Source organism: Heterodontus francisci, chromosome 17 (genome assembly GCF_036365525.1).
Source record: "Heterodontus francisci isolate sHetFra1 chromosome 17, sHetFra1.hap1, whole genome shotgun sequence".
Taxonomy (NCBI): Eukaryota; Metazoa; Chordata; class Chondrichthyes; order Heterodontiformes; family Heterodontidae; genus Heterodontus; species Heterodontus francisci.
The window spans coordinates 33,081,831-33,106,110 of NC_090387.1; the positions used below are offsets into that span (position 1 = coordinate 33,081,831).

At 42.1% G+C, this 24,280-nt stretch overlaps 1 protein-coding gene across 1 annotated transcript; it reads right to left on the minus strand.

The window, feature by feature from the left end:
• Positions 1 to 231: 231 nt before the first annotated feature.
• On the minus strand, positions 232 to 12,700 carry cdt1 (chromatin licensing and DNA replication factor 1). Its single transcript, XM_068049238.1, has 10 exons — positions 11,707 to 12,700; positions 7,544 to 7,630; positions 7,117 to 7,343; positions 6,791 to 6,985; positions 6,054 to 6,199; positions 5,104 to 5,207; positions 3,852 to 4,040; positions 3,514 to 3,669; positions 2,133 to 2,334; positions 232 to 935 (listed from the first exon to the last, which is right to left on the minus strand). The coding sequence occupies exons 1-10, from the start codon at positions 12,235 to 12,237 to the stop codon at positions 772 to 774; spliced, it is 2,001 nt and encodes a 666-aa protein (XP_067905339.1). The 5' UTR covers positions 12,238 to 12,700; the 3' UTR covers positions 232 to 771.
• Between the last annotated feature and the right edge of the window lie 11,580 nt (positions 12,701 to 24,280).

Here is a 24,280-nt window from a genome sequence, read left to right on the forward strand (position 1 = left end):
ATAACTGTGCCAGCTGAGCGGTAAACTCAGGAGTGACTTGGGAACAAACCTGTAACTCGACTGTTCCCGAGTGGCTCGGTTAAAAAAAGACAAAGATATACTGGATAACTGGAGAGAACCAATGAAAAGATCTTAGAAAATTTGTAGAATTCATCTGATGTTGAATAATAAAGCCAGTGCTGTACAATCAGCCTTGTACAGAATCAAAATAAAAATCAGTACACACAAAAGTTATTTTTAGAAAAAAACCCGAAATATTTAATCAAAATTTGTTCCTTTAAAAGCATTCCTCCACACACAAATGAAACATTCAATTTTCAGTTTAACATTAATCAATAGATGTTCATTGCACTTGGACAGACCACAGTCCCAGTTTATACCCTGCTCCCCATTTGAAACAAAGCAGAAAGAAACGACTGCTCCTGGAACACAATTCAAGTATTACTTAAAAGCACCAAGTCTTATTCTTTGAACTTTCAGTGCAGAACACGATTCATTTTCCTCCTCATTTTAAAATAACATCTAGCAATCCCAATATCAAGAACAGAAACTTCAATTTATGATACCTGAATCTTGTACCAAGACTTCTCCCACAGAAATACAATGCATAATTACCAAGCAAACTGCCCAGAATAATTCATATCCATGAGCAAAACACATCTCCTTTCTCCTATATACAAATGCATATACTTCACATTGTTATATTTGACATTCAAAATTGAGTTCTGTATCAAACTTTCAAGTCCATTTAAAAAAGTTTTTTAAAAAAAATTATGCTTTCTCCTCCTCTTTTATCTTTTCTGCAATTTTCTCCGCAACCACATTCAACTCCATGTTCTTATTCAGCTTCAGGTACACATCTTTCCTGATTTGATGGATACCCAGCCAGTCTGGAACGATGTCAGCCAGTAACCGCAAATGTTTCTCCATATCATCTGAAATTTAAAAGAAAAAAATTTAGTACACCAACTTATTCCAATGTTAGCTGTTATACGATGAACAGCTGACACTGGAAATTCTAAAGCAACTTTTTTTTTTTAAATTAAATGTATCTAAAGTACACAAAAATCATGTCAAATGAGACTCAAAAGTGCCTGGTCTTTAAAAGAGATGAAATACCTTTCACAAGCTAGTAACAGATAAGCAAGGTTATTCAGTCCATCTTCATTCATCTACCCAGAAATATCCTAAAGTCACCTCATTTCAGTATCCAATTTAAGGTTCACCTCACTACTCTTCGCGGAAATCTATTCCACATATCAATGACACTTTGTGCAAGGAAGAGAGGTTTCCCACATACCACATGACTAGCTCATTGATGGGTTGGTGGACAAAAATCACTGCTGGTTATTGTGCTAAGCTGTGCAGGTCAGACAGTTCTCCAAGTCTCAGCCTGTGCTGACTTAGCTCATTTGAGCCAAGATGGCTTCTACAATAGGTCTCAGCACCCAGGTTAATTGAGAGCAGAAAATAAAATCAGATGGAGATTCCCAAGCAGTAACTCCTGCTGTCAAAGTGCACATTTGAATATCAAGTTGAGGATAGTGATACATAGTATCAAACAGCCTGTTCATATTCATTTTTAAAAAAATCTTAGTTGAGGTACCACAGGGCTGTCCATGTCCATGAAACTATATCCCAACAGAAGTCAATATCAGGACAGTAATTAAGAAACAGAAGAGTGGGGAAATAAAGTTTATTTACAATCCCATTACTGTTCCCGGCTCTCGAACTCTACAGCGTGCAAGTATGGCAAATTGGCAGATGCAGAGATCTCTCAGAATTGTTGAAAAGTGCTTTGAGAGTTGTGATGATGGCAGTTGGTTGTGTATGTTTTTCACGAGAGTAGGTTTCAAGCATGAAGCTAAACAAATGCAAGGATTGACTATCAGTGAATGGAATTGCAGAAGTCAGATTTCTGCCCTCAAACAGAACCAACTTATAAAATGCAAATGGAAGACGGGCAGTTTTAACATCAGGTCCACAATAAATCCATTTGCACAGCAACATAAAGCACCCTATTCTTTAGAGTGGATTTATTAAAATAGCATTCACCACAGTATCACACTTTATCTGACATTCTAGGATAATATATTAACCATCACATTTGAAATAATTCATTATTCATTTACCTCGGGGCATCACTGAGCGATAGCTGTCAACCACCCTGTTGCAGGCCACCGTAATAGTCAAAGCTTGTTTCTTCTCTGCCACAAAAACATTGCGCAGAATTCTTGTTATGTCAGGAAGCCGCATCATCATATGGAGACGCTCTGTTTGTGCAGGAGTTCTGGTCATTGCTGCCTGCATTTTCTGAGCTTCTTTAGCACGAATCTATACAAGTGTTAACCGTTAGTGTTGGACCTCCAAATCAATATGCACTGTTAACTGTAGAATACAAATCTCTAATGATTTAACAGCAAAAGTTAGAAATTCTACATTAAGTCAAACAGGAAAAGACTCATTGTAACTTGAACACGAAGTCCATGGAAAATCATTGTTACTGAGATCTGCCAGTTGAGGAACCTGCTCTTCATCATAACCCTTGAACCTAGGTTCAGAAAGTGAACTTTTACCTACATGCACAAATAAAATATGTAGGATCGTCATCAACGGGGGAAAGGAAATGAGGCATTATATACAGTGGAGATGGGGAACAGCAACCTGATCAGTGCTCTTAAAAAGGCAGATCCATCTGTTGAACAGAATTGGCTACACACAATAGAGTCGTAGAGATACAGCACTGAAACAGGCCCTTCGGCCCACCGAGTCTGTGCCAACCAACAACCACCCATTTATACTAATCCTACATTAATCCCATATTCCTTACCACATCCCCACCATTCTCCTACCACCTACCTACACTAGGGGAAATTTACAATGGCCAATTTATCTATCAACCTGCAAGTCTTTGGCTGTGGGAGGACACCGGAGCACCCGGTGGAAACCCACGCGGTCACAGGGAGAACTTGCAAACTCTGCACAGGCAGTACCCAGAACTGAACCCGGGTCGCTGGAGCTGAGGCTGCGGTGCTAACCACTGCGCCGCCCCAAAGTTGAATGAATGGCAAAATTGCATTTACCATTTTACATGCATTACCAGTTACTTTTCAGTGCTTTCAGAAGTAGCATTCCAGATTCACAGCAATGCACTGTAATACAAGTGTTACAATAAAAAGTAAGTTGCCACTTGAGTTTTTGTTAAAGAAAATACACCCAATGAGACAACACACACATCTTTCCAAAATGGACTTGATGGGTCTAAATGTCCTCTACTGTGCCGTAATGAGTATGACATGTCCACTCTTTTTTTTTTACATCAGGCACAATGGACATTATATCACCAAATTGTTAACTGATTACTGTAATTACTGCAGGAAGGTAAAGTAAGTTTATAGGTTTATCGGCAAAATTCATGCTATGGATATGAACCTTTTACTACAAAAATAGTGTGGGAGGGACATTTTTGATCAATTTAGTTTTTAAAATCTCTAATGATCAGTCTCAGCTTACCCTCTCCAGCAGACTCTGGGAAATCCCCTTCAGTGCATTAGATGGACCAGGACTTGGATGTGGGCTCCTAACATTTGGTTCCTCCTTCTGCTCAGTAGCAGCAGCCAAGGCAGCTTCTACTGTTTTGAGGGCCATGTTAGCAAGTGCTTTCTCCATCTGAAAGTACAAAAAATAATTATACCAGGTACAAAATTTAGTATAGTGCTCTTGTAATAATGGCAAATACCATAACAGTAGATCTAAAGCAAATGGACCCTACTCACACACCCCCATCCTACCCCAACAATATGTACAGGATCCGATTTTAACATTAGATTGGATTGTTGGCTTATCGGTACCTTTGGTGTCATCATACCACGAGCTTTATCTAGGACTTCTTGAGCAGTTGTTAGCTTCTCTAAATCCGGGGGCTGGGGCAGCTCAGCAGCAGCAATATCTGGAATTTCATCCACATTAAAACATGGGTGCCATCGTGTTAACTGGTTAACTGGAACACACATTGGTGGATTAAGAGAAGCTAGGAATACCTATAGGGAGAAACAAACAGAGTGAATGCAGCTTTTTTTGGGAATTTTTCAGTTCTACTTTTTAATCAAACCAAATCTTTCGAACAGTCACAGCACGACTTAAGCACTTGTTCATATTTATAATTTATTGCTCCACTCCGGAGGCCTCACCCTAAAAACCCTTGTCTAACCAAGAATGTGGATGTCACATATTAACAGGAGTCAGCCAGTACTGTCACGAATGCTGCAAAAATGTAGCATTTAACCGCTCATCTTTCCCACCATAACTGAAAACTTTGTATAAGAGAATCATTAGCACAAAAATCACCTTGGCTCAGCATATTAATTTACAAATGGGTTTTACTGGTAAACTAATGCAAAAATTCTGAAGTACGTCTAATTGTAAGGCAGGGCATAACAGACAATCGTACAGAACTCCAATCATACAAATATACATGATCTGTGAGGGAAAAGGGGGCGCAATAGATGATGGAAGAGTGCCAGATAAAGAATGTCAACTATCTACAAAGGAATTGCTTCAGTATATTCACTTGCAAAACAAGAGCTAATCTTCTCTCAAATATATCTGAAAATATAATCAAAAAAAAAAATATAAACAGCACAAAGTTTTCAGTTAGCAGGCTGATATTTACCAAGAGCTCCACAATCTTTCACTCTCCTTTACATTGTGGGACTGCTTTCAATGAAGCACTGCCACGTGCAGTATCGCTGGCGTTAAATCTGTTCCTTTTACAAACACACTATCTTGTGCCTATTGGGTCACCACAAAGATGCATTTATAGTCATTTTGGCTGTGGACCTTTCAGGATAAGTCAGAAAAAGCAAAAAGAGCTGGACTGTATTTAAAGCCTAAAAACACAGTCTACCTTAGGCTAGACTCAAAATGGCAGAACTGGTCAAAATGCCAGTGGAAGTCCCAGCTATTTATCCTTGGTGGTAATGATATCCAGTGAAACTATTGGACCACAGGTTTTTGATAACTCAGTGACACTGCTGCTGCCTTGAACAACACTCTTACCACTAAAGACAAAAAACAGCATATCCTACAGGACCACCTGCTTACCTTATGGTATTGCTTCACAATATTTATAAGATTTCGGCTGAAGATGCGACGGCGCAGAAGTAAGCGAGATGCTGTTAGTTGTTTGTGGCCGTCTGAATTCTCCCCTTGAGATGGCGGGAAAGGAGGAGGAAGAAAATTTTACTTAATTATTTTATTTTATTTTTAAAAAAACAGAACTCTTCAGGCTCCCTTGTCCCCTGAAAGCAATGACTCAAGCGGATATTCAGTCCCAATGTTACCAAATACCAACCGAGAGCCTGAAAGAAGATAATTGACTACCGAAAGGTGTGTTGGAGACACAATACAATTAAGCCCGATTCTTTCCTTACGAGCTATCTACTTTTCAGCAAGGGTTACTGGGTTAGCTTTCAGGAAGTGACACCCTGACCCATTTTCTGTTCCCTACCCCCAGTGCACTGGATGTCACTCAAGTGGAGATCACCCAACTCAAAAATGGGAATTGACCCTGGAAACATTTGCCCTGTGTAGCTCAGTTACACGCTGCTTGCACCTAACTGAGGATTGGAGAAACATTAAGGAAAAAGAGCTTCACTTACAATGAAAACTGCCTTAACTTGTTTTAGTTATTTACACAGGCTACACATGTTTCCCTCCCATTTTCCTCTCCTTTAACTCACCAACACATACCAGAGTTGAGCTCCAGATATGCTGGGAGTTATGAAGCATTACTAAGCCAGTTCGTTGATGCAGGAACACACCAAACCCCAAATCTCTAGTTTAAGGTTGCAGGAATTCATGTGGTTGTTGCCTGGGGTCACATTTATTTCCTGGGCCTCAGGTTACGCAACAAAGCAGTGGAAATTATTTGGAAGATAACATTTTTAAAAATTGTAGCATAGCTAAAAGCTGCAGAAGCTCAGCAGAGACAATTCCCTTCACTGACAAAGCCAAAAACTCCCAACACAATTCACATCATTCACAACATTTACCTCCTTTAAACACAGGATCCAAGGTGAGCTGGTACCTGGATCTCTTCAGCGAGTCATTCCATGTCGGGATTCCCTTTTCCTGCCTGAACTTGTATGCGGAAGGGTATACCGTCTGAATCTGTCCCACATTTCGCTCTTCAAACTGCCTACAAAATTACATAGTAACTGCTCAAGTAGGCGAACAAAACTACTGAACTGGCAATTACTTCTATAATACTGGCGTTCCAAGCATTTTGATAATATTTCACATTTAAAGTACTTGCCTCTAAAATTGCCACCTCAGTGCATTGTAAGGTGATTGCATCAACAAGTTTTCCACATAGGTGAACAAAATTTCTCAGTTTCTCCAATTTATTTTTAAACTGCAAAGCTTCTAAAAAGGCAACTTTTTAAAGGAGGTAATCACATTTAGAAAAGTAGTAGTGTCCTGAGGAACACAGCCAAGTCCTATGTTCAGTAATTGGGAAAGTGATACAAATTAATGCAGTGTTACAAAATGAACACAATTTACCAGAGGCCAACAGTATTTCCTTTGCCTGCATAAAAGATGACTGCACTTCAAATTTATTGTGTACCAAGTACTTTGAGAAATAGATTGTTATTTAAATATAGTAGGAATTTACTTTCTTGCTCAACACTTTATGGCTGCTAAGATTAGACATTCTCCAGCAGGAGTAGACACAACACAAACACAAGTATCGTCTTCCAACTTATGTCCATCAATAATTTATACTCACTTCCTCATCATGTCCTGGACACCCTGTTTCACCTTGGCAAAGGTAATGGTCTCAGAGCGATTGAACAACATGCTCACAATAGTGTCCATACTACGGAACATCTCGGCTAACAACTTGTATTTGAATGGTAGGGTCAAACCTGGTGGGACGTCCTGTGCTAAATTGTGGAAACGCTGGTATGCTGGCACCTTTACCCTGAAAAAGCATGATTAATGAATACAAGAGGCCTGCTGTGTTCAACTATTAAATATCTTTACCAATGTTCTTCAGCTTTGGTATTTTCTTATGTAACAGTATTAAGCTTTTACAAACACTCCTTTCCTTACCTCTCATCAGTGCTTGATTTTGCCTCCTCTTTAGTTGCTTTTTTCTGTTCTACTTTATTTTCCTGTACTTTCAATTCCAGTTCTCGAACACGTTTTAGGCGGCTCTTGATATCACTATTCAATTCTGACGTAGGAGCAAATGAATTAGTTGTTGGTGCAAGTTTCTGGAGTCGTTGCAGCCGGACTTTTAACGCCGAAAGATCCCGCTTTGCAGGTGTTGTGTCAGTCTAAAAGAAACATACACTGAAGACTCTAGATATATCATTTTCATCATAGTCATTTAAAGTAATATTTAGCACAATAGTTTGGTGTCAGATTTTTAATCTGTTGCCCTTTTCAAATGCAAAATACCCACTGTTGAAGGTGCAACTCATGTTTGCCCAAAAGCACAGCCCACACACCCTGAAAATTTTCATAGATTTCATACCTGCTGGTTTGTCCCATTTGAATTTTGCAGTCCTGGAGACTTAGTAATCGCTTTCCTTAAATCTGTTGCCTCATGGCTGGACGAATCCTACACGAGGACACCAAGATCCTTTAGTATCAACAGCTTCAGATATATGTATTTTAGTAGAAACATTGGCATGGAGCATGCAGTAAGAATAATGGCGAGTCTATCAGTGCTCACTGTTATTGAGGAGTAAATTGGACAGCAACCTCCAGCGTCTAAACACGTGCTGTTAAATGTGGAAATCAGGAAGTTGTTGTGAGAGTTGCTCTTTAATAACGGTGAGCACTGATAGACTCACTGTTATTCTTACTGCATGCTCCATGCCAATGTTCCATTAAAATGTACACCCGAGAAGGTAGACAAGGCATTGGTTTAACATCTTATCCAAAAGATGGAATCTCTGGCAGTACAGCTCCTCCAGAAGCTTTGCTAGACCAGTATCTTTCCCAGAGACTTGGCATTCGCAAACATGGAAGGGCATGAAGTTGCAGTACTTACCCACTAAATGTACCAGAAAAAGTTAGCGATTGTCCATTCAAGTGTAAGCGAATTTTTAATGGTATGGTCTTAATTACTGCCAAACTCGTAGGCACTGAATTTTTTTATTTTTTTTACAAATGTGGAGTCTCATTCCTTCCAATTGTTCTATTTTTGGAGATTTAATTTTTTTTAAAAAAAGAAGTCTTGTCTCTCTCATCTCTCAATCCCACTTTTCTTTCCTTTTCTATATTGCTTTCTGTATCTAATTTGACAATGAATTAAATAGTCTAACAAACACTTCCTGATTTAGACTGTGCGTCTCAGTAATGGTTCTTCAAAATGACTGGTTAAGGAGGCACACCGTCTGGGTCACTGATTTAAACTTCATACGTGACCTAGAAGTCTCCATGGCATACACTTAAATAACCTAAAAATGGAATGCTCATCTATTCTTACCAACTGGAGTGCACAGCTTTGAGCTGTACCAATTCACTTTCATGAGTAGACTTCTCCGCAGCCAGAGTTCTGGTGCACTGCCTCTATAGTCTGATGAATAAATGCAAAGATCATGGTATTGAGCCATTCACACAAAATATCCTAGATTTGGTTTCCAGTCTGTGGTAAAATGGCTGATCTCAGCCTGGGGTAGCAGTTGGGGTGCTACAATTGGCTAGTCACACACGAAGAATGGTACTCGACGTTTGCCAGAGTGAGCATTTTCAGAAAGAAATGAAAAATGGAGAAAACTGGTGAAAAGAACTTCTCTGGAGAGTTGCAAAATGGTGCTGGTTATGAATGGTAAATGAGTATCGAATGCTCTTACTGAATAGAATTCTTCTGTTAACCAAGAGCTTCTTTTATTCAAAAATCAGAATTGCGAAAAACCCATGGCCAGAATTTTACGCCCCCCCCCCCACCATCCAATTAAGGGCCTCTGCCCACTGCCATGGGGATTTTACCCTTGGCTGGCAGGCGGCGCAGGCCCAAGACAAGCCGCCTGTTAAAAGTTGGCAGCTTTGACAGCCGGGGAGGGGGGCCCTCCTGATCAGGCATCTTGTGCCCAGTGAGCTACCCCCAATGCGCACCACCACCACACCCCCACCCCTCCAAGCCTCATCGGGGCCCGACCGATTGGCACCAGCCAGGCCCCAAAAACATAACGATTCTCCAAGGCTCCCCAACATCTTCCGTCTTCAGCTGGGTTGCAGTCCCAGCAGCAGTCACCGCTCCCGATGGCGCTGCTGGGACGGAGAGCTGCTAGCCCGCTGATTGGCTGGCAGCTCCATTAGGCGGGACTTCCTGCCTCAATGAGTTGGAAGTCCCACCTCAGACCAATTAAGGGCCTGGGAACCACAAAATGGATCCCCAGGCCAGGCGGGATCGCCACCGACTTTTCAGTCAGTGGACGGCTCTCGTCCACGTTGGGTAAAATTCCGGCCGATGTGCAAGAAATCTGATTTACTATTTTGAGCAAATGTTCCACAAAATAGACCGCCAAAACACAGGGGAGAAAAGAGCAGGGAAAACAGCGCTGCAATTCTTAAACATACGAATTAGGAGCAGGAATAGGCCACTCGGCCCTCGAGCCTGCTCCGCCATTCAATAAGGTCATGGCTGATCTGACTGTAACCTCAACTCCACATTCCCGCCTACCCCCACTAACCTTTCACCCCCTTGATTATCAAGAATCTATGTATATCTGCCTTAAAAATATTCAAAGACTCTTATTCCACTGCCATTTGAGGAAGAGAATTCCAAAGACAGCTAAATGCTTGTTTCAGCAAATGATGGGTCAACTTGAAGAAATATTTTGGTTAGGATGGTGTATATGATAAACCAACCAAATAAAAAAAAAGCATTAGGTGGGGCCATTCCAGTTAAAAAAGGAAATTTAAAAATTGGATTTATATTATGCTTTTCACAACTTCAAAGACAACTCAGAGTGCTTTACAGCCAATCAAGTGTTTTCAAAATGCAGCCACTTTTATAACGTAGGTAAATGGAGCAGCTAATTTGCACACAGCCAGATCCCACAAACAATGAGATAAATGGCCAAACAATTACTTTTTAAGTGATACTGGTTGAGAAACATTCGCAATGAGCTCCCTAGCTCCTCTTCAGAGTACCTTGCGCACTTTTATGTACACCCGAGGGGGTAGACCAGGCCTCGGTTTAACATCTTATCCAAAAGATGCAATCTCTGGCAGTACAACTCTGAAGTTCCAGCCTTGATCATGTGCTCAAGTCTCTGCTGTTGGTTAAGAGAATTAAGACAAACCCAAAATAGAATTTGCTTAAAGGTGTTCTTGCACCATCAATTGCTAAACTGATTACTAAAAGTTGAACAGACATCTGTCAAAATACTTGCATTAGCTCCCTGTGTGTCAAGTTCAGTGATCCAAATCATCTCTGAATATTAACAGAAAAGTTCAAGAAATAAACAAGGTTGTTAAAGTTAATAACATTTGAAATTGTCTGTTCCTTCTTCCAAATGTGTAGACTTATTTCAGGGTTAATGTGGAAAAAGTGTGACTATTTCTCCTGCTACTGCAACAGCTCTGATAGGCTGGGGTTGTTCTTGGAACAGAGGCTGAGGGGAGATTTGATTGAGATGTGCAAAATTGTCAGTGACTAGGGGGCATAGATCTAAAGTGATTGGTAGAAAGATTAGAGGGGAGACGAGGACATTTTTTTTCACCCAGAGGGTGGCTGGGGTCTGGAACTCAGTGCCTGCAAGGGTAGTTGAGGCAGAAACCCTCAACTTGTTTAAAAGGTGTCTGGATATACACCTCAAGTGCCGTAACCTGCAGGGCTACGGACCAAATGCTGGAAAGTGGGATTAGGTTGGGTGGCTTGTTTTCCGGCCGGCGCAGACACGATGGGCCAAGTGGCCTCTTTCAGTGATGTAAACGTTCTATGAATCTTTGTGATAACAAAAATACTGCAAAAGCTAAAATAAAAGCAAAATACTGCAGATGCTGGAAATCTGAAACGAAAAAGTGCTGGAAATACTCAGCAGGTCTGGCAGCAGCTGTGGAGAGAAAAGCAAAGTTAACGTTTCAGGTCGTCAGGTTCTGATGAAAGGTCAGAGACCTGAAATGTTCACTTTGCTTCTCTCTCCACAGCTGCTGCCAGACCTGAGTATTGCCAGCAGGTTTTGATACTGTAAAAGCTGACTGTATAAGCAATGTTGGTTATTTAAAACCAACTACTAACTCCAATTACTAAAAACCGTTGAAAGAATCTGCATAGAAAGCATGCTTGTAATCTACTCAAAAATAGGCTAATTAAAAGCTAATGGAACTAAAGGTCTACTCCTGCTCCTATTATGTAGTATAAATGGGATGCGTGTGGTGTTCTCATCATTATATTGGCGGCTGCATTTATGTTGACTCCCAGAACTGTATCACAGCACGAATCACCTTCATATTGTCTGACAAGTATATATGTTATTATTTCTGCAGCCTCATGGACTCCAATTGAAAAAAAGCTTTCTCGAATGTTTCCTAGAAAGTGACTACTTCAAAAAGTACTGAATTTGTTGTACAGCGGTTTGGGGCGCTCCGAGGTCGGGAAAGGCGCTATATGAATGAAAGTTACTTTTTTCTCGCCCCACCCCCCCCCCTCTAAATAACCAAACGCGAGTATTAAAGTCTCACCGAGAGCTCGGATGCTCCTGGAAGTGGCAGCGGTGTCGTTTGTTTCGCTCGGGTCTTTTCTGGAACCGAAGTCTCTATTTCCCTCGGCTGCAACAACAGGCATCTCCGGGCAGATCGCACTCCATCGGCCCGCTGCGATCCCAGCCCTGTACTCTGGCCAGCTCGCTGCTCACTTTCATTGACTGAATCAGAGCGGCAGCGCTTCTTCCCGGAGCGGGACCGAAACCCAACTCCACGCTCGGCTGTCCAGTCGCCTTTCGACGGTGTGACGAGGAAATCTCGGGCTGGGCAACTTTCCTCCCGTTGGCCTTCGGGCTCGGATTTGCAAATGTCCGAAGTTACAGGTGCTTTGAGCAGCGCAGGGGGCTGCCTTACCCCGCTCCGAAACTGTGATAACACCTTCCTTCGCAATGGTCTGTCTTCGGCTGCAAGCGGCTCGGTCTTGGCAATCGCACCGTCAGCTTCCACCTCCGGGTCTCTCTTCGCCTTTTTGGTCTGGGGGAAGAAGTCGGTCAGTTTGACCTGCGCCATGGCGCCGGGAAACGGAGTGAAAACAGACGCCGGCACAAAACCCCCTGCTCCTGGTTCTTCACACTCCAAGCAGACAAACTTGGAACTATAATGTCGGTGGAAGAGCCTGCCCACTGGCTGAGTTATTACCTGAGCTTCGGGCGAGCGATGTATGTAATGGGCTGGGGATGCCCTGTTCTGGAACGTTGCGAACTGCAGGGTTCGATTCCCGGGCTGCGATCTTGTTACTTTCTCTCCCCAGGACAACGTTCCATCCGCTCTCCTGCAAACTGCTTGCACCCAACTCCAAACTTTCGCGCCAAGCGCACACGTGATCCAAGTGGACTATCCCATTTTTACCTTTTCAGTATCGACCCAATCAAAGAAAAGACTGTGTTTTTTAAAACAAATAAACAATTTAAAGAAAATTAAGCAGACAATCAAAGCCCAACGTAGCGTTTTTTTTGAACCAGAAGATGAACTACACTAACTCTGTTGCTGCCCGCGACAGTGGTACAGTCTTTCTCTGGCGCTAAATGGCACGTTTCCAAGTAGAATTTGATTATTAGTTTATTACTTGCTTTGAAGTTCAGAGTTGGATTTTTATCCGAATTCCATGCTACATGTAGTTCTAATTTCCTGATTTATACCGTGCCGAACATTACCACTGCTGTTTACTGGCCTATAAACCACGCCCACCAAGGGATGTATTCACCAAAAATGTTTTTGCTAAGTAATGCAAATGTACATTGCATATAAAATGGAATGGCAAAAGTTGTGAGGCATCTCATGTTCTGTTTGGAAGGAATCTGTTCTCCATTGCACTTTCCGAAATGTCAAATTTGAATATTTTATAATGTATTTTTATGAATGAAATATTTTTTCGGAAAAAAAATCTTTATCCAAATTGTTATTGTCTTTTTGCCAATGTATATTCTCAGGATTTTCTGTTTTATTTTGGTGGTTGCGCGCTTTAGTTTATCTCATTAACGGCTTAACTAGATTTCAAAGTTTGTTCTTTTGTTTCTATTACTTTTAAAACATTTTTTTCAAATCAGAATTGCTGTTGGCGGTATGTATGAATATTACCAATGTTATATGAATATTTTTTCTGATTGTACATATCTTTGATAGCTCAGAAGGTATGTGGTACTGAGTCCTACAGGCTGGAAAAATACTGGGTTTGATTGCAAGCCTATACAGTTAGCAAATCTCAGTTGGGCTGCAGGGACAGCATTGAACAAATAAATAGACCCCTGGTGAGGGAGGCTAAATCAGTTAAGATTCCTACTTTGAATCTGTATCCAGCGACATTTGGTGGAAAATGTGCATAAGTGCAGTTTGGTTGAAAGGGATGCAATGTATTCATTACTGAGGATTATCAAATGGCATTTCAGCCACCTCCAGCGTGATATCATCAACCACAACAACTACTTATATTTATATTGCGCCTTTAATGTAATAAAACGTCCCAAGGTGCTTCACAGGAGTGTAATCAAACAAAGTTTGACACTGAGTCACATAAGGGAATATTAGAACCAAAGGCTTGGTTAAAGAGGTAGGTTTAAGGAGTGCCTTAAAGGAGGAAAAGATGTAGACGGAGATGCTTAGGGCCTTGACAGCTTAAGGTCTGGCAGCCAATGGTGGAGTGATTAAAATCAGGGATGCACAAGATGCTAGAATTGGAGGAGTGTTGAGATTTCAATGGCTTGTAGGGCTGAAGGAGATTACAAAGGTAAGAAAGGGTAAGGCCTTGGAGGGATTCGAAAACGAGGAGGAGAATTTTAAAATCAAGGCATTGCTTAAGGGCATGGATGAGAGTTTCAGCAGCAGATGAGCTGATACTCGGGTGGAGTACGGTGGTGTTACGGAGGCGGAAATAGGCAGTTTTAGTGGTGGCATGAATATGTGGTTGGAAATTCACTTCGGGGTCAAATGTGACACCAAGGTTGTGAACAGTCTGGTTCAGCCTCAGACAGTTGCCAGGGAGAGGGATGGTGTCAGTGGTGAGGGAGTGGCATTTGTGGCTGGGACAACAAATGCCACTGGCTTTGGTCTTCCCAATATTTATTTGGAGGACATCTCTGCTCATCTAGCACTCTGACAATTCAGAGACCGTGGAGGGGTCAAGACAGGTGATGGTGAGGTAGAACTGGGTGCCATCTGCATACATGTGGAAACTGGTGCTGTGATTTTGAATGTTGCCAAGGGGCAGCATGTAGATGAGAAATTTGAGGAGTCCAAAGATAGCTCCTTGAGAGACACCAGAGGGAACAGTGCAAGAGTAGGACGAGAAGCCATTGCAGGTAATCTGGCTATGACTGGAAAGATAAGAATGAGAACTGACAAGTGCAGTACCACCCAGCTGGACAATGGTGGATAGGCATTGGAGGAGGATAGTGTGTTCAACAAAGTCAAAGGCTGCAGACAGGTCTAGAAGACAAGGAGGACTAGTTCACCTTTGCCACAGTCACACAGGATGGAATTTGTGACTTTGATAAGAACAGTATTGGTACTAAGGCAGGGCGGAAACCTGATTGGAAGGATTCAAAAATGGAGTTCCGGGAAAGATGGGAATGGATTTTGGGAGGTGTAAGCATGTTTGAGAACTTTAGAGAGGAACGGGAGTTTGGCAATAGGATGGTAGTTTGCAAGGATGGTGGGGTTTTGAGGAGAGGAGTGACGACAGCAGTTTTGAAGGTGAAAACGGACAGTACCTGAGGAGAGAGAGCAATTAACAATATCAGCGAACACAGGAGTAGAAAGTTGGGTGGTCTGCAGCTTAGTGGGTATATGGTTAAGGGAGCAGAAGGTGTACCTCCTGGACAAGGAGGGGCATTTCATTCACACCAGAGTCACTGGGAGTGGAGGAGCAGTGAGCTGGTGCTTGAGGTGGTGATCCCTTATCAGCACATGGCCAGTGGGGTGATCTGTACGCCCAGGGTCCATCCATCTTTCTCATTTCTGGGTCAGGGGAACCTTCTCTGCCAAATTTTCCAAGCTTTCTTCCTCTGTTATTCTACTATAATAATTTAGGCCTCCTCTGGACCCATCTTTTGTTTTTTTACTTTACCCATTTGCACTTCCTTTTAGTTGCACAATCATCCCTTTTAGAATTTAATCCTGCTCTCCACCTTCTCACAGAACTTTCCTGTTGTTCTTTCCTCTCCCTGCACACCAACCCCCACCACCCCCGACCCCAATTCCCTGGCTCTGTACTGGCTTAAAAACCATTAATCTCTAACATCTTCCAGTTCTGATGAAAGATCATTGACCTGAAAAATTAACTCTTTCTCTCTCCATAGATGCTGTCTGACCTGCTCTGTGTTCCAGCATTTTCAGTTTTTATTTCAGATTTCCAGCATCCTCAGTATTTTGCTTATATTTTGGAACTAATATGTTTCCTTTTTTAATCTCCTTTACTCTCCATTTTGATTTTTCTTAACCCTTTAGCCATAGAATAAGAAAATTATTTTCTTGCGAGTGAACATGAGGAAGCACAATACAGTTAGAGAGACAGGGCTCAGAATAAACCCAACATTCATCTGAAATGGTAGCTGATAGCACATAACAAGAACAAGGTGTGTAACTTCTGCCCACTTTCTCTCTCATCCATCCCCTTCTTAAAATGTAAAGTGATGATTTGAACAGCCAGAACCTTTCAATTGTGCAGGTGCTCAAGGCAAGTTCTTTTGGGAGAGAAGAGAAATTACTACCAGGTACCACAATGTGAATCATATGAACATACGAATTAGGAGCATGAGGAGGCCACTCGGCCCTTCGAACCTGCTCCACCATTCAATAAGTTCATGGCTGAACTGATTAGTTCACATTTCCACCTACCCCGATAACCTTCCAACTCCTTGCTTATCAAGAATCTATCTACCTATGCCTTAAAAATATTCAAAAACTCTGCTTCCACCACCTTTTGAGGAAGACTCACGACCCTCAGAGAAAAATTTCTCCTCATCTCTGTCTTAAATGGGCGACTCCTTATTTTTAAACAGGGACCCCTAGTTCTAGATTCTCCCACAAGGGGAAACATCCTTTCCACATCCACCCTGTGAAGACCTCTCGGGATCTTATATGTTTCAATCAAGTCGCCTCTTACTCTTCTAAATTCCAGCAGATACAAGCCTAGTTCGTCCAGTCTTTCCTCATAAGACAGCCCGCCCATTCCAGGTATTAGTCTAGTAAACCTTCTCTGTACTGCCTCCAACGCATTTACATCCTTCTTTAAATAAGGAGACCAGTACTGTACACAGCACTCCAGATGTGGTCTCACCAATGCCCTGTATAGCTGAAGCATAACCTCCCTACTTCTGTATTCAATTCCCCTCACAATAAACAATAACATTCTATTAGCTTTCCTAATTACTTGCTGAACCTGCATACCAACCTTTTGCAATTCATGCACTAAGACACCCAGATCCCTCTGCATCTCAGAGCTCTGCAATCTCTCACCATTTAATAATATGCTCCTTTTTTATTCTTCCTGCCAAAGTGGACAATTTCACATTTTCCCATGTTATACTCCGTTTGCCAGGTCTTTGCCCACTCACTTAACCTATCTATATCCCTTTGCAGCCCCCTTATATCCTCTTCCCAAATTACTTTCCTACCTATCTTAGTGTCATCAGCAAATTTAGCAACCAGACCTTCAGTCCCTACATCTAAGTCATTTATATAAATTGTAAAAAGTTGAGGCCCCAGCACCGATCCCTGTGGCACACCACTTGTTACATCTTGCCAACCAGAAAATGAGCCATTTATGCCTACTCTCTATTTCCTGGTAGCTAGCCAATCTTCTATCCATGCCAAAATGTTACCCCCTATGCTATGGGAGCATTTATTTTCTGCAATAACCTTTGATATGGCACCTTATCAAATGCCTCTGGAAATCTAAGTACAATACATCCATCAGTTTCCCTTTATCCACAGCACATTAACTCCCTCAAAGAACTCCAATAAATTGGTCAAACATGATTTCCCTTTCACAAAATCATGTTGACACTGCCTGACTACCTAGAATTTTTCTAAATTCCCTGTCTTTAATAATAGCAACTAACATTTTCCCTAAGACAGATGTTAAGCTAACTGGCCTGTAGCTTCCTGCTTTCTGTCTCCCTTTTTAAATAAAGGAGTTACATTCACTATTTTCCAATCAACAGAACTTTCCCCAAATCTAGGGAATTTTGGAAAATTATAATAAACGCATTAACTATCTCAATAGCCATTTTATTTTAACACCCGAGGATGAAGCCCATCAGGACCCGGGGACTTATCAGCCCGCAGCTCCAAAAATTTGTTCAGTGCCACTTCCCTGGTGATTGTAATTTTATTGAGTTCTTCCCTCCCTTCCATTTCCTGACCTACAGCTAATACTGGGATGTTACTTGTATCCTCAATAGTGAAGACCGACGCAAAATATCTGTTCAATTCATCTGCCATCTCCTTATTATCCATTATTAATTCCCCAGCCTCACTTTCTATAGGACCAATGCTCACTTTGTTAACTCTTTCTTTTCTTTTTAAAATATCTGTGGAAACTCTTACTATCGGTCTTTATATTTCCAGCTAGCTTTCTCTCGTACTCTAATTTCACCTTCATTGAATCGTTGAGCCCAACGTTTGCAGAATCATAGAATGTTGCAACACAGAAACAGGACATTTGTCCAAATAAGTCTGCTTATGTTATTTTCTGTATGAGCTACCCAAATTAATCCCACTCCAGCTTGCTCTCCATTCCTTTCACTATTCCTCTTTTTTCAAGGAATTACCTAATCCCTTTCTTAGCAATAAGATGATGCACTCTACTTCAACAGTGGTATGTGACAAAGTATTCCACATTTTAATGATCCTCTGTATAAAGAAACTTTTTCTAACCTCCAATTTTTTGTTGATTATCTTGAATTTGTGTCTTGCCAGTCAGTAAAAACAATCTATCACCATTTACCTAAAATAGCCTTTCAGAACTTAAAGATGCCTTTTAGGTCACATTCACTGTCTGACCTGTACAACAACAACAAATTGCCATTATATTGTGCCTTTAACATAGATAAGTGCCACAAGGTGCTTTATAGGAGCTTAATCAGACAAAAATTGGCACAGTCACAGAAGGAGGTATTAGGAGGGGTGACTGAAAGCTTTGTCAAAGAGATTGATTTTAAGAGGTTTGATTTTATTTTGATGGTCATAAAGGAGGAGACAGAGGCCAAGAAGTTTAAGGAGGGAATTCCAGAGTATAGAGCCAAGGTGGCTGAAAGCAAAATCACTAATGTTGGGGTGAAGTGAATGGGGGGGGTGCATAACAGGCCAGAATAGGAGGAACAAAGAGGCTAGTATCCTTGCTGAAACTGACTGAGGCTCCTTTGGCTACATTGTGACTATGAAGAACCATGCTCATTATCGGTGGGATACTGAAAAAGGATTGAGTTAATCACATTATTCATGCGATAGACAGAGCTAAGCGATCCCATAACCAACGGATCAGATCTAAGCTCTGCAGTCCTGCCACATCCAGCCGGGAATGGTGGTGGACAATTAAACAACCAACTAGAGGAGGTGGCTCCACAAATATCCCCATCCTCAATGATGGGGGAGCCCAGCACATCAGTGCAAAAGATAAGGCTGAAGCATTTGCAACAATCTTCAGCCAGAAGTGCCGAGTTGATGATCCATCTCGGCCTCCTCCTGAAGTCCCCAGCATCACAGATGCCAAACTTCAGCCAATTCGATTCACTCCACGTGATATCAAGAAACGACTGAAGGCACTGGATACTGCAAAAGCTATGGGCCCTGACAATATTCCGACAATAGTACTGAAGACCTGTGCTCCAGAACTTGCCGCGCCCTTAGCTAAGCTGTTCCAGTACAGCTACAACACTGGCATCTACCCTGCAATGTGGAAAATTGCCCAGGTATGTCCTGTACACGAAAAGCAGGACAAATCCAACCTGGCCAACTACCGCCCCATTAGCCTCCTCTCAATCATCAGTAAAGTGATGGAAGGTGTCATCAACAGTGCCATCAAGCGGCACTTGCTTAGCAACAACCTGCTCAGTGATGCTCAGTTTGGGTTCCGCCAGGGCCACTCAGCTCCTGACCTCATTACAGCCTTGGTTCAAACATGGACAAAAGAGCTGAACTCAAGAGGTGAGGTGAGAGTGACGGCCCTTGACATCAAGGCAGCATTTGACCGAGTATGGCATCAAGGAGCCCTAGCAAAACTGTGGTCAATGGGAATCAGGGGGAAAACCCTCCGCTGGCTGGAGTCATACCTAGCACAAAGGAAGATGGTTGTGGTTGTTGGAGGTCAATCATCTGAGCTCCAGGACATCACTGCAGGAATACCTCAGGGTAGTGTCCTAGGCCCAACCATCTTCAGCTGCTTCATCAATGACCTTCCTTCAATCATAAGATCAGAAGTGGGGATGTTCGCTGATGATTGCACAATGTTCAGCACCATTCGTGACTCCTCAGATACTGAAGCAGTCCGTGTAGAAATGCAGCAAGACCTGGACAATATCCAGGCTTGGGCTGATAAGTGGCAAGTAACATTCACGCCACACAAGTGCCAGGCAATGACCATCTCCAACAAAAGAGAATCTAACCATCTCCTCTTGACATTCAACGGCATTACCATCGCTGAACCCCCTACTATCAACATCCTAGGGGTTACCTTTGACCGAAAACTGAACTGGAGTAGCCATATAAATACCGTGGCTACAAGAGCAGGTCAGAGGCTAGGAATCTTGAGGCGAGTAACTCACCTCCTGACTCCCCAAAGCCTGTCCACAATCTACAAGGCACAAGTCAGGAGTGTGATGGAATACTCTCCACTTGCCTGGATGGGTGCAGCTGCTCCAACAATAGTCGAGAAGCTCGACACCATCCAGGACAAAGCAGCCTGCTTGATTGGCACCCCATCTACAAACATTCACTCCCTCCACCACCGACGCACAGTGGCAGCAGTGTGTACCGTCTACAAGATGCACTGCAGCAATGCACCAAGGCTCCTTCGACAGCACCTTCCAAACCCGCGACCTCTACCAACTAGAAGGTCAAGGGCAGCAAATACATGGGAACACCACCACCTGCAAGTTCCCCTCCAAGTCACACACCATCCTGATTTGGAACTATATTGCCGTTCCTTCACTGTCGCTGGGTCAAAATCCTGGAACTCCCTTCCTAACAGCACTGTGGATGTACCTACCCCACATGGACTGCAGCGGTTCAAGAAGGCAGCTCACCACCACCTTCTCAAGGGCAATTAGGGATGGGCAATAAATGCTGGCCTGGCCAGTGACGCCCACATCCCGTGAATGAATAAAAAAAATTATTTCAATACCAAATTACAGTCTTCCTATTTTTGTAAAGCCATTTGCATACAACTGTTCTGTGGAATTAGTAAGAGCCCAACCAGCCTGCATATCACATTCAATAATGATCTAACTCTTCCAGACAAATCTCGAGTCCAGACCCAGACAGGCTCTGGTTTTGTTATCATCACTGAAGCAAGTGATAACACCAACTAAAGCATACTCAGTTTGCCTGAACTGAAATGATCTGTAAATTTACAAGGAATTACTGGTACTCAGTACTCCAGTTGCATTTGTGTATGGGCTGTCACTCTGCAACAAGCTGTTCTACCTCCCAGCATGGTGGCTTTCTGTTCTGTTTACTCTCCTATTGCCTTTGTCAACTTCCTCATTTCCGAGTCTTATCTATCATCTATTTATATTCCTTGTTGTTTCTCCCAGACTCACCACACCAGGCCACTGTCCTTTCCAGTACTACTCCCCTGCCGAACTCCTATCTACTTACCATTACAAACTCTTGCTTCTTTTAGATAGGCCCATGGCCTTGCTGTGTTCCAGTTTTGGTGTCTCTTTCTAAGCAGCCACCCAAGCTGTTTCATCCAATTCCCCTGAGACTGAACTCATGCTTCACTCTTTGGTATTCAATTTCTCCAACTCCCTCCAGAGTAGCCTTTGCACCACCCCACACCCCCTCCAAATTACCTCCAAAAAGTCTCCAGATAAATTTCTCTTAAGAAGTGCTGAAAATGTCTGCTCTTTCACAAACAATCTCTAAATTTATGATCTTGACCTGGATGAGCATGTTCACATCCTGAGCTAGAGAAATATGTTTGACTAACAGCAACTTTTTTCCGATTTTTGTGGCTACTTTCTTGGTCATGCATACCATCATATTCATCATGCTATCATAATCATCAGGCAAAATACCATGGAGCTACTGTGTCAATCATCTCCATCATAGGCTGTCCTCATACTGTTATGGTCCCATTAGGGACCATTAACTTATAAAAAAGAGAAAATCGAATTCCCAGTTATTACTGAAAGAATTACTCAACAAGATTTCATGTTTTAAACAAACAAAAATACTGTACAAGAGTTAAGAAAGCAAAACACTGCAAACTTAATACTATAATTTGGAAACACATATTTTAAACATAAAATATTAACAGAACAAGAAGACGTATATTTTAAACTCTAAATCTCAACAGACACTCCCATTCGACTGTTACTTCCAACCCAAGAATTTCCCTATATGTTACAGAATCTTGGCGGCTTGTTCATTTCTCCTGGCACCAATTCAAAGTGTACCACAGCTTTTAGGAATTCACTTAGATTTCTTTAATTCCTTCGCTATCTTCTGAGGTATAAGATCTCCCAGATCTGGACTTTCCAGCTTGAGCATGGGCCTTATTCTAAACAGAAACACCCCTGGTTCCCGATGGCCTCTTAGCTTCTGCATCCAATGACTTCCAAAGGCCAACTGTTTGTTTGAAGCCAACAGCTATCCAAAAGCCAACTGACTATGTCAGCAAGCACACAGATCAAAAAAACAACAGATGCCTCCTGCATCATCTATCTCCATAGCAGTGTGGTACATCTGGTACATCCCAGATAGCAATTTAAACTAATTATTTCCAACGTCACATCTTGTCTTTGATTCCTGATACCCACATGAATAATTGATATTGCTAACCATGACAGAACAAACTCTCCTAGACTGTGGAGTTGAGGTTACAATCAGATCAGCCTCTTGTTGAATGGTGGAGCTGGCTCGAGAGGCTGTGTGGCCTACTCCTGCTCCTAATTCATATGTTTGAATGTTCAACTAAACGAGGCCACCTGCATATGGCTCTCACATCTCTAACTCTCTCTCTGTAAGCACTCATGAAGAGATTTTTGAACTTTAAACTATATGAATAATTTAAACCTCTGACTGAGGTAGCTGCAGACACACTGTCTCCATCAACAAGTTAAGAGGGGTTTGCATTGTGTAGGGTCGTTACAGTTCCCAATATGACCTTACTAAATAAACATGGGCCATGAGGACAACCCCAAATTGATTACAAACTGTCACTATATTTCTAACTTGTTCTTTTTTCCCCCAAGATCCTTTAAAAAAATTCTTTCATGGGATGTGGGTGTTGCTGGCAAGGTCAACATTTGTTGCCCATCCTTAATTGCAGTTGACAACTGAATGGCTTGCTGGGCCATTTCAGAAGAAAGTTAAGAGTCAACCACATTGCTGTTGGTCTGCAGTCACATGTAGGCCAGACCAGATAAGGACAGCAGAGTTTTTTCCCTAAAGTGATTTGTGAATCAGATGGGTTTTTACAACAATCGATCATGGTTTCATTCATAGAGTCAAAGAGAGATACAGCACCGAAACAGGCCCTTCGGCCCAACGAGTCCGCGCCGACCATCAACCACCCATTTATACTAATCTTACATTAATCCTCTCACATCCCCACCTTTCCTCAATTCTCCTACCTACACTAGGGGTAATTTTTACAATGGCCAATTTACCTATCAACCTGCAAGTCTTTGGCATGTGGGAGGAAACCAGAGCATCCAGAGGAAACCCATGCGGTCACAGGGAGAACTTGCAAACTCCGCACAGGCAGTACCCAGAACCGAACCCAGGTCGCTGGAGCTGTGAGGCTGTGGTGCTAGCCACTGCGCCACTGTGCCGCCCTCAATTCCAGATTTTTTGTAATTAATGAATTGAATATAAATTCCACCAGCTGCCATGGTGGGATTTGAACCCATGTCCCCAGGGCATTCGCCTGGACCTCTGGACTACTAGTCCAGTGATATTACCACAAGACCACTCTCTCCCCCCTTGAATGCAACATTGCCACTAGCTATGCACTCTCCTCTTTTACCACTTTGTTTTTGAATCCCTAGATTCAGGTTTCTGTTTCAGCTATGAAAGTGATCTAAAAATATAGTAGCTGAAGTACCTAGAGAAAGAGACCTAAAACAGACCAAAATGTAAACAGCTGGTTTGATAATGGAGCACTCGCTCAGTACAGAACTACAGCGTTAGCAAAAATTATTTATTCAGCTTTCTACCCCACATCTAGTTCAATGCAAGACCCATGGGACCCACACCACAGGCATTTTCAGCCTGTACTCTGCCGAGTAACTGGCTGTGGAGCATCCCTGAGCATGTCTTGAAGACATGTCATCATGCCCCCTCCCTCATTGTTGCAATGAACACAGTTTGGGGATGGATGTTCCCTGTAATTGAGTGAGCTAGCAGGGAAGAAGTTCCTACTCCATATTTGCAATGAAGTTAACACTTAAAGATCAAGGAAGTTTATAGGTGTTTAGACTTTACCCAGATTTTCTTAAATGGAAATCAGAAGTCAGTTTTTCATTTCCTTTTGTCTTTTGATATTAATTTTAAAAGTTTTCAATGAATTCTCAATATCTGTAAAAAGACTATCGGAGTAACTTGATGATCTTGTACATCCAGTAGGGAGCCTCTCTCACCACGTGTACATTATGTGAAATTTGATTTTCTAATCATTCATCTAAAAACAGAAAATTGTGTGAAGTGATTGAATGCATTTCTTCATCTAGAAAACACTAAAAACAATTGGTGGGGGACTGGTGTGGGATGTTTTGGGTATCTCAGAAATAAGGACACATCATTTGACCTTTCAGTTTAAAGGAGTGGCAGAGTAACTGTAGGAGAAACTGCGTTTCAGTGTCAGTTGGACAATAAACTGTAACCTCGG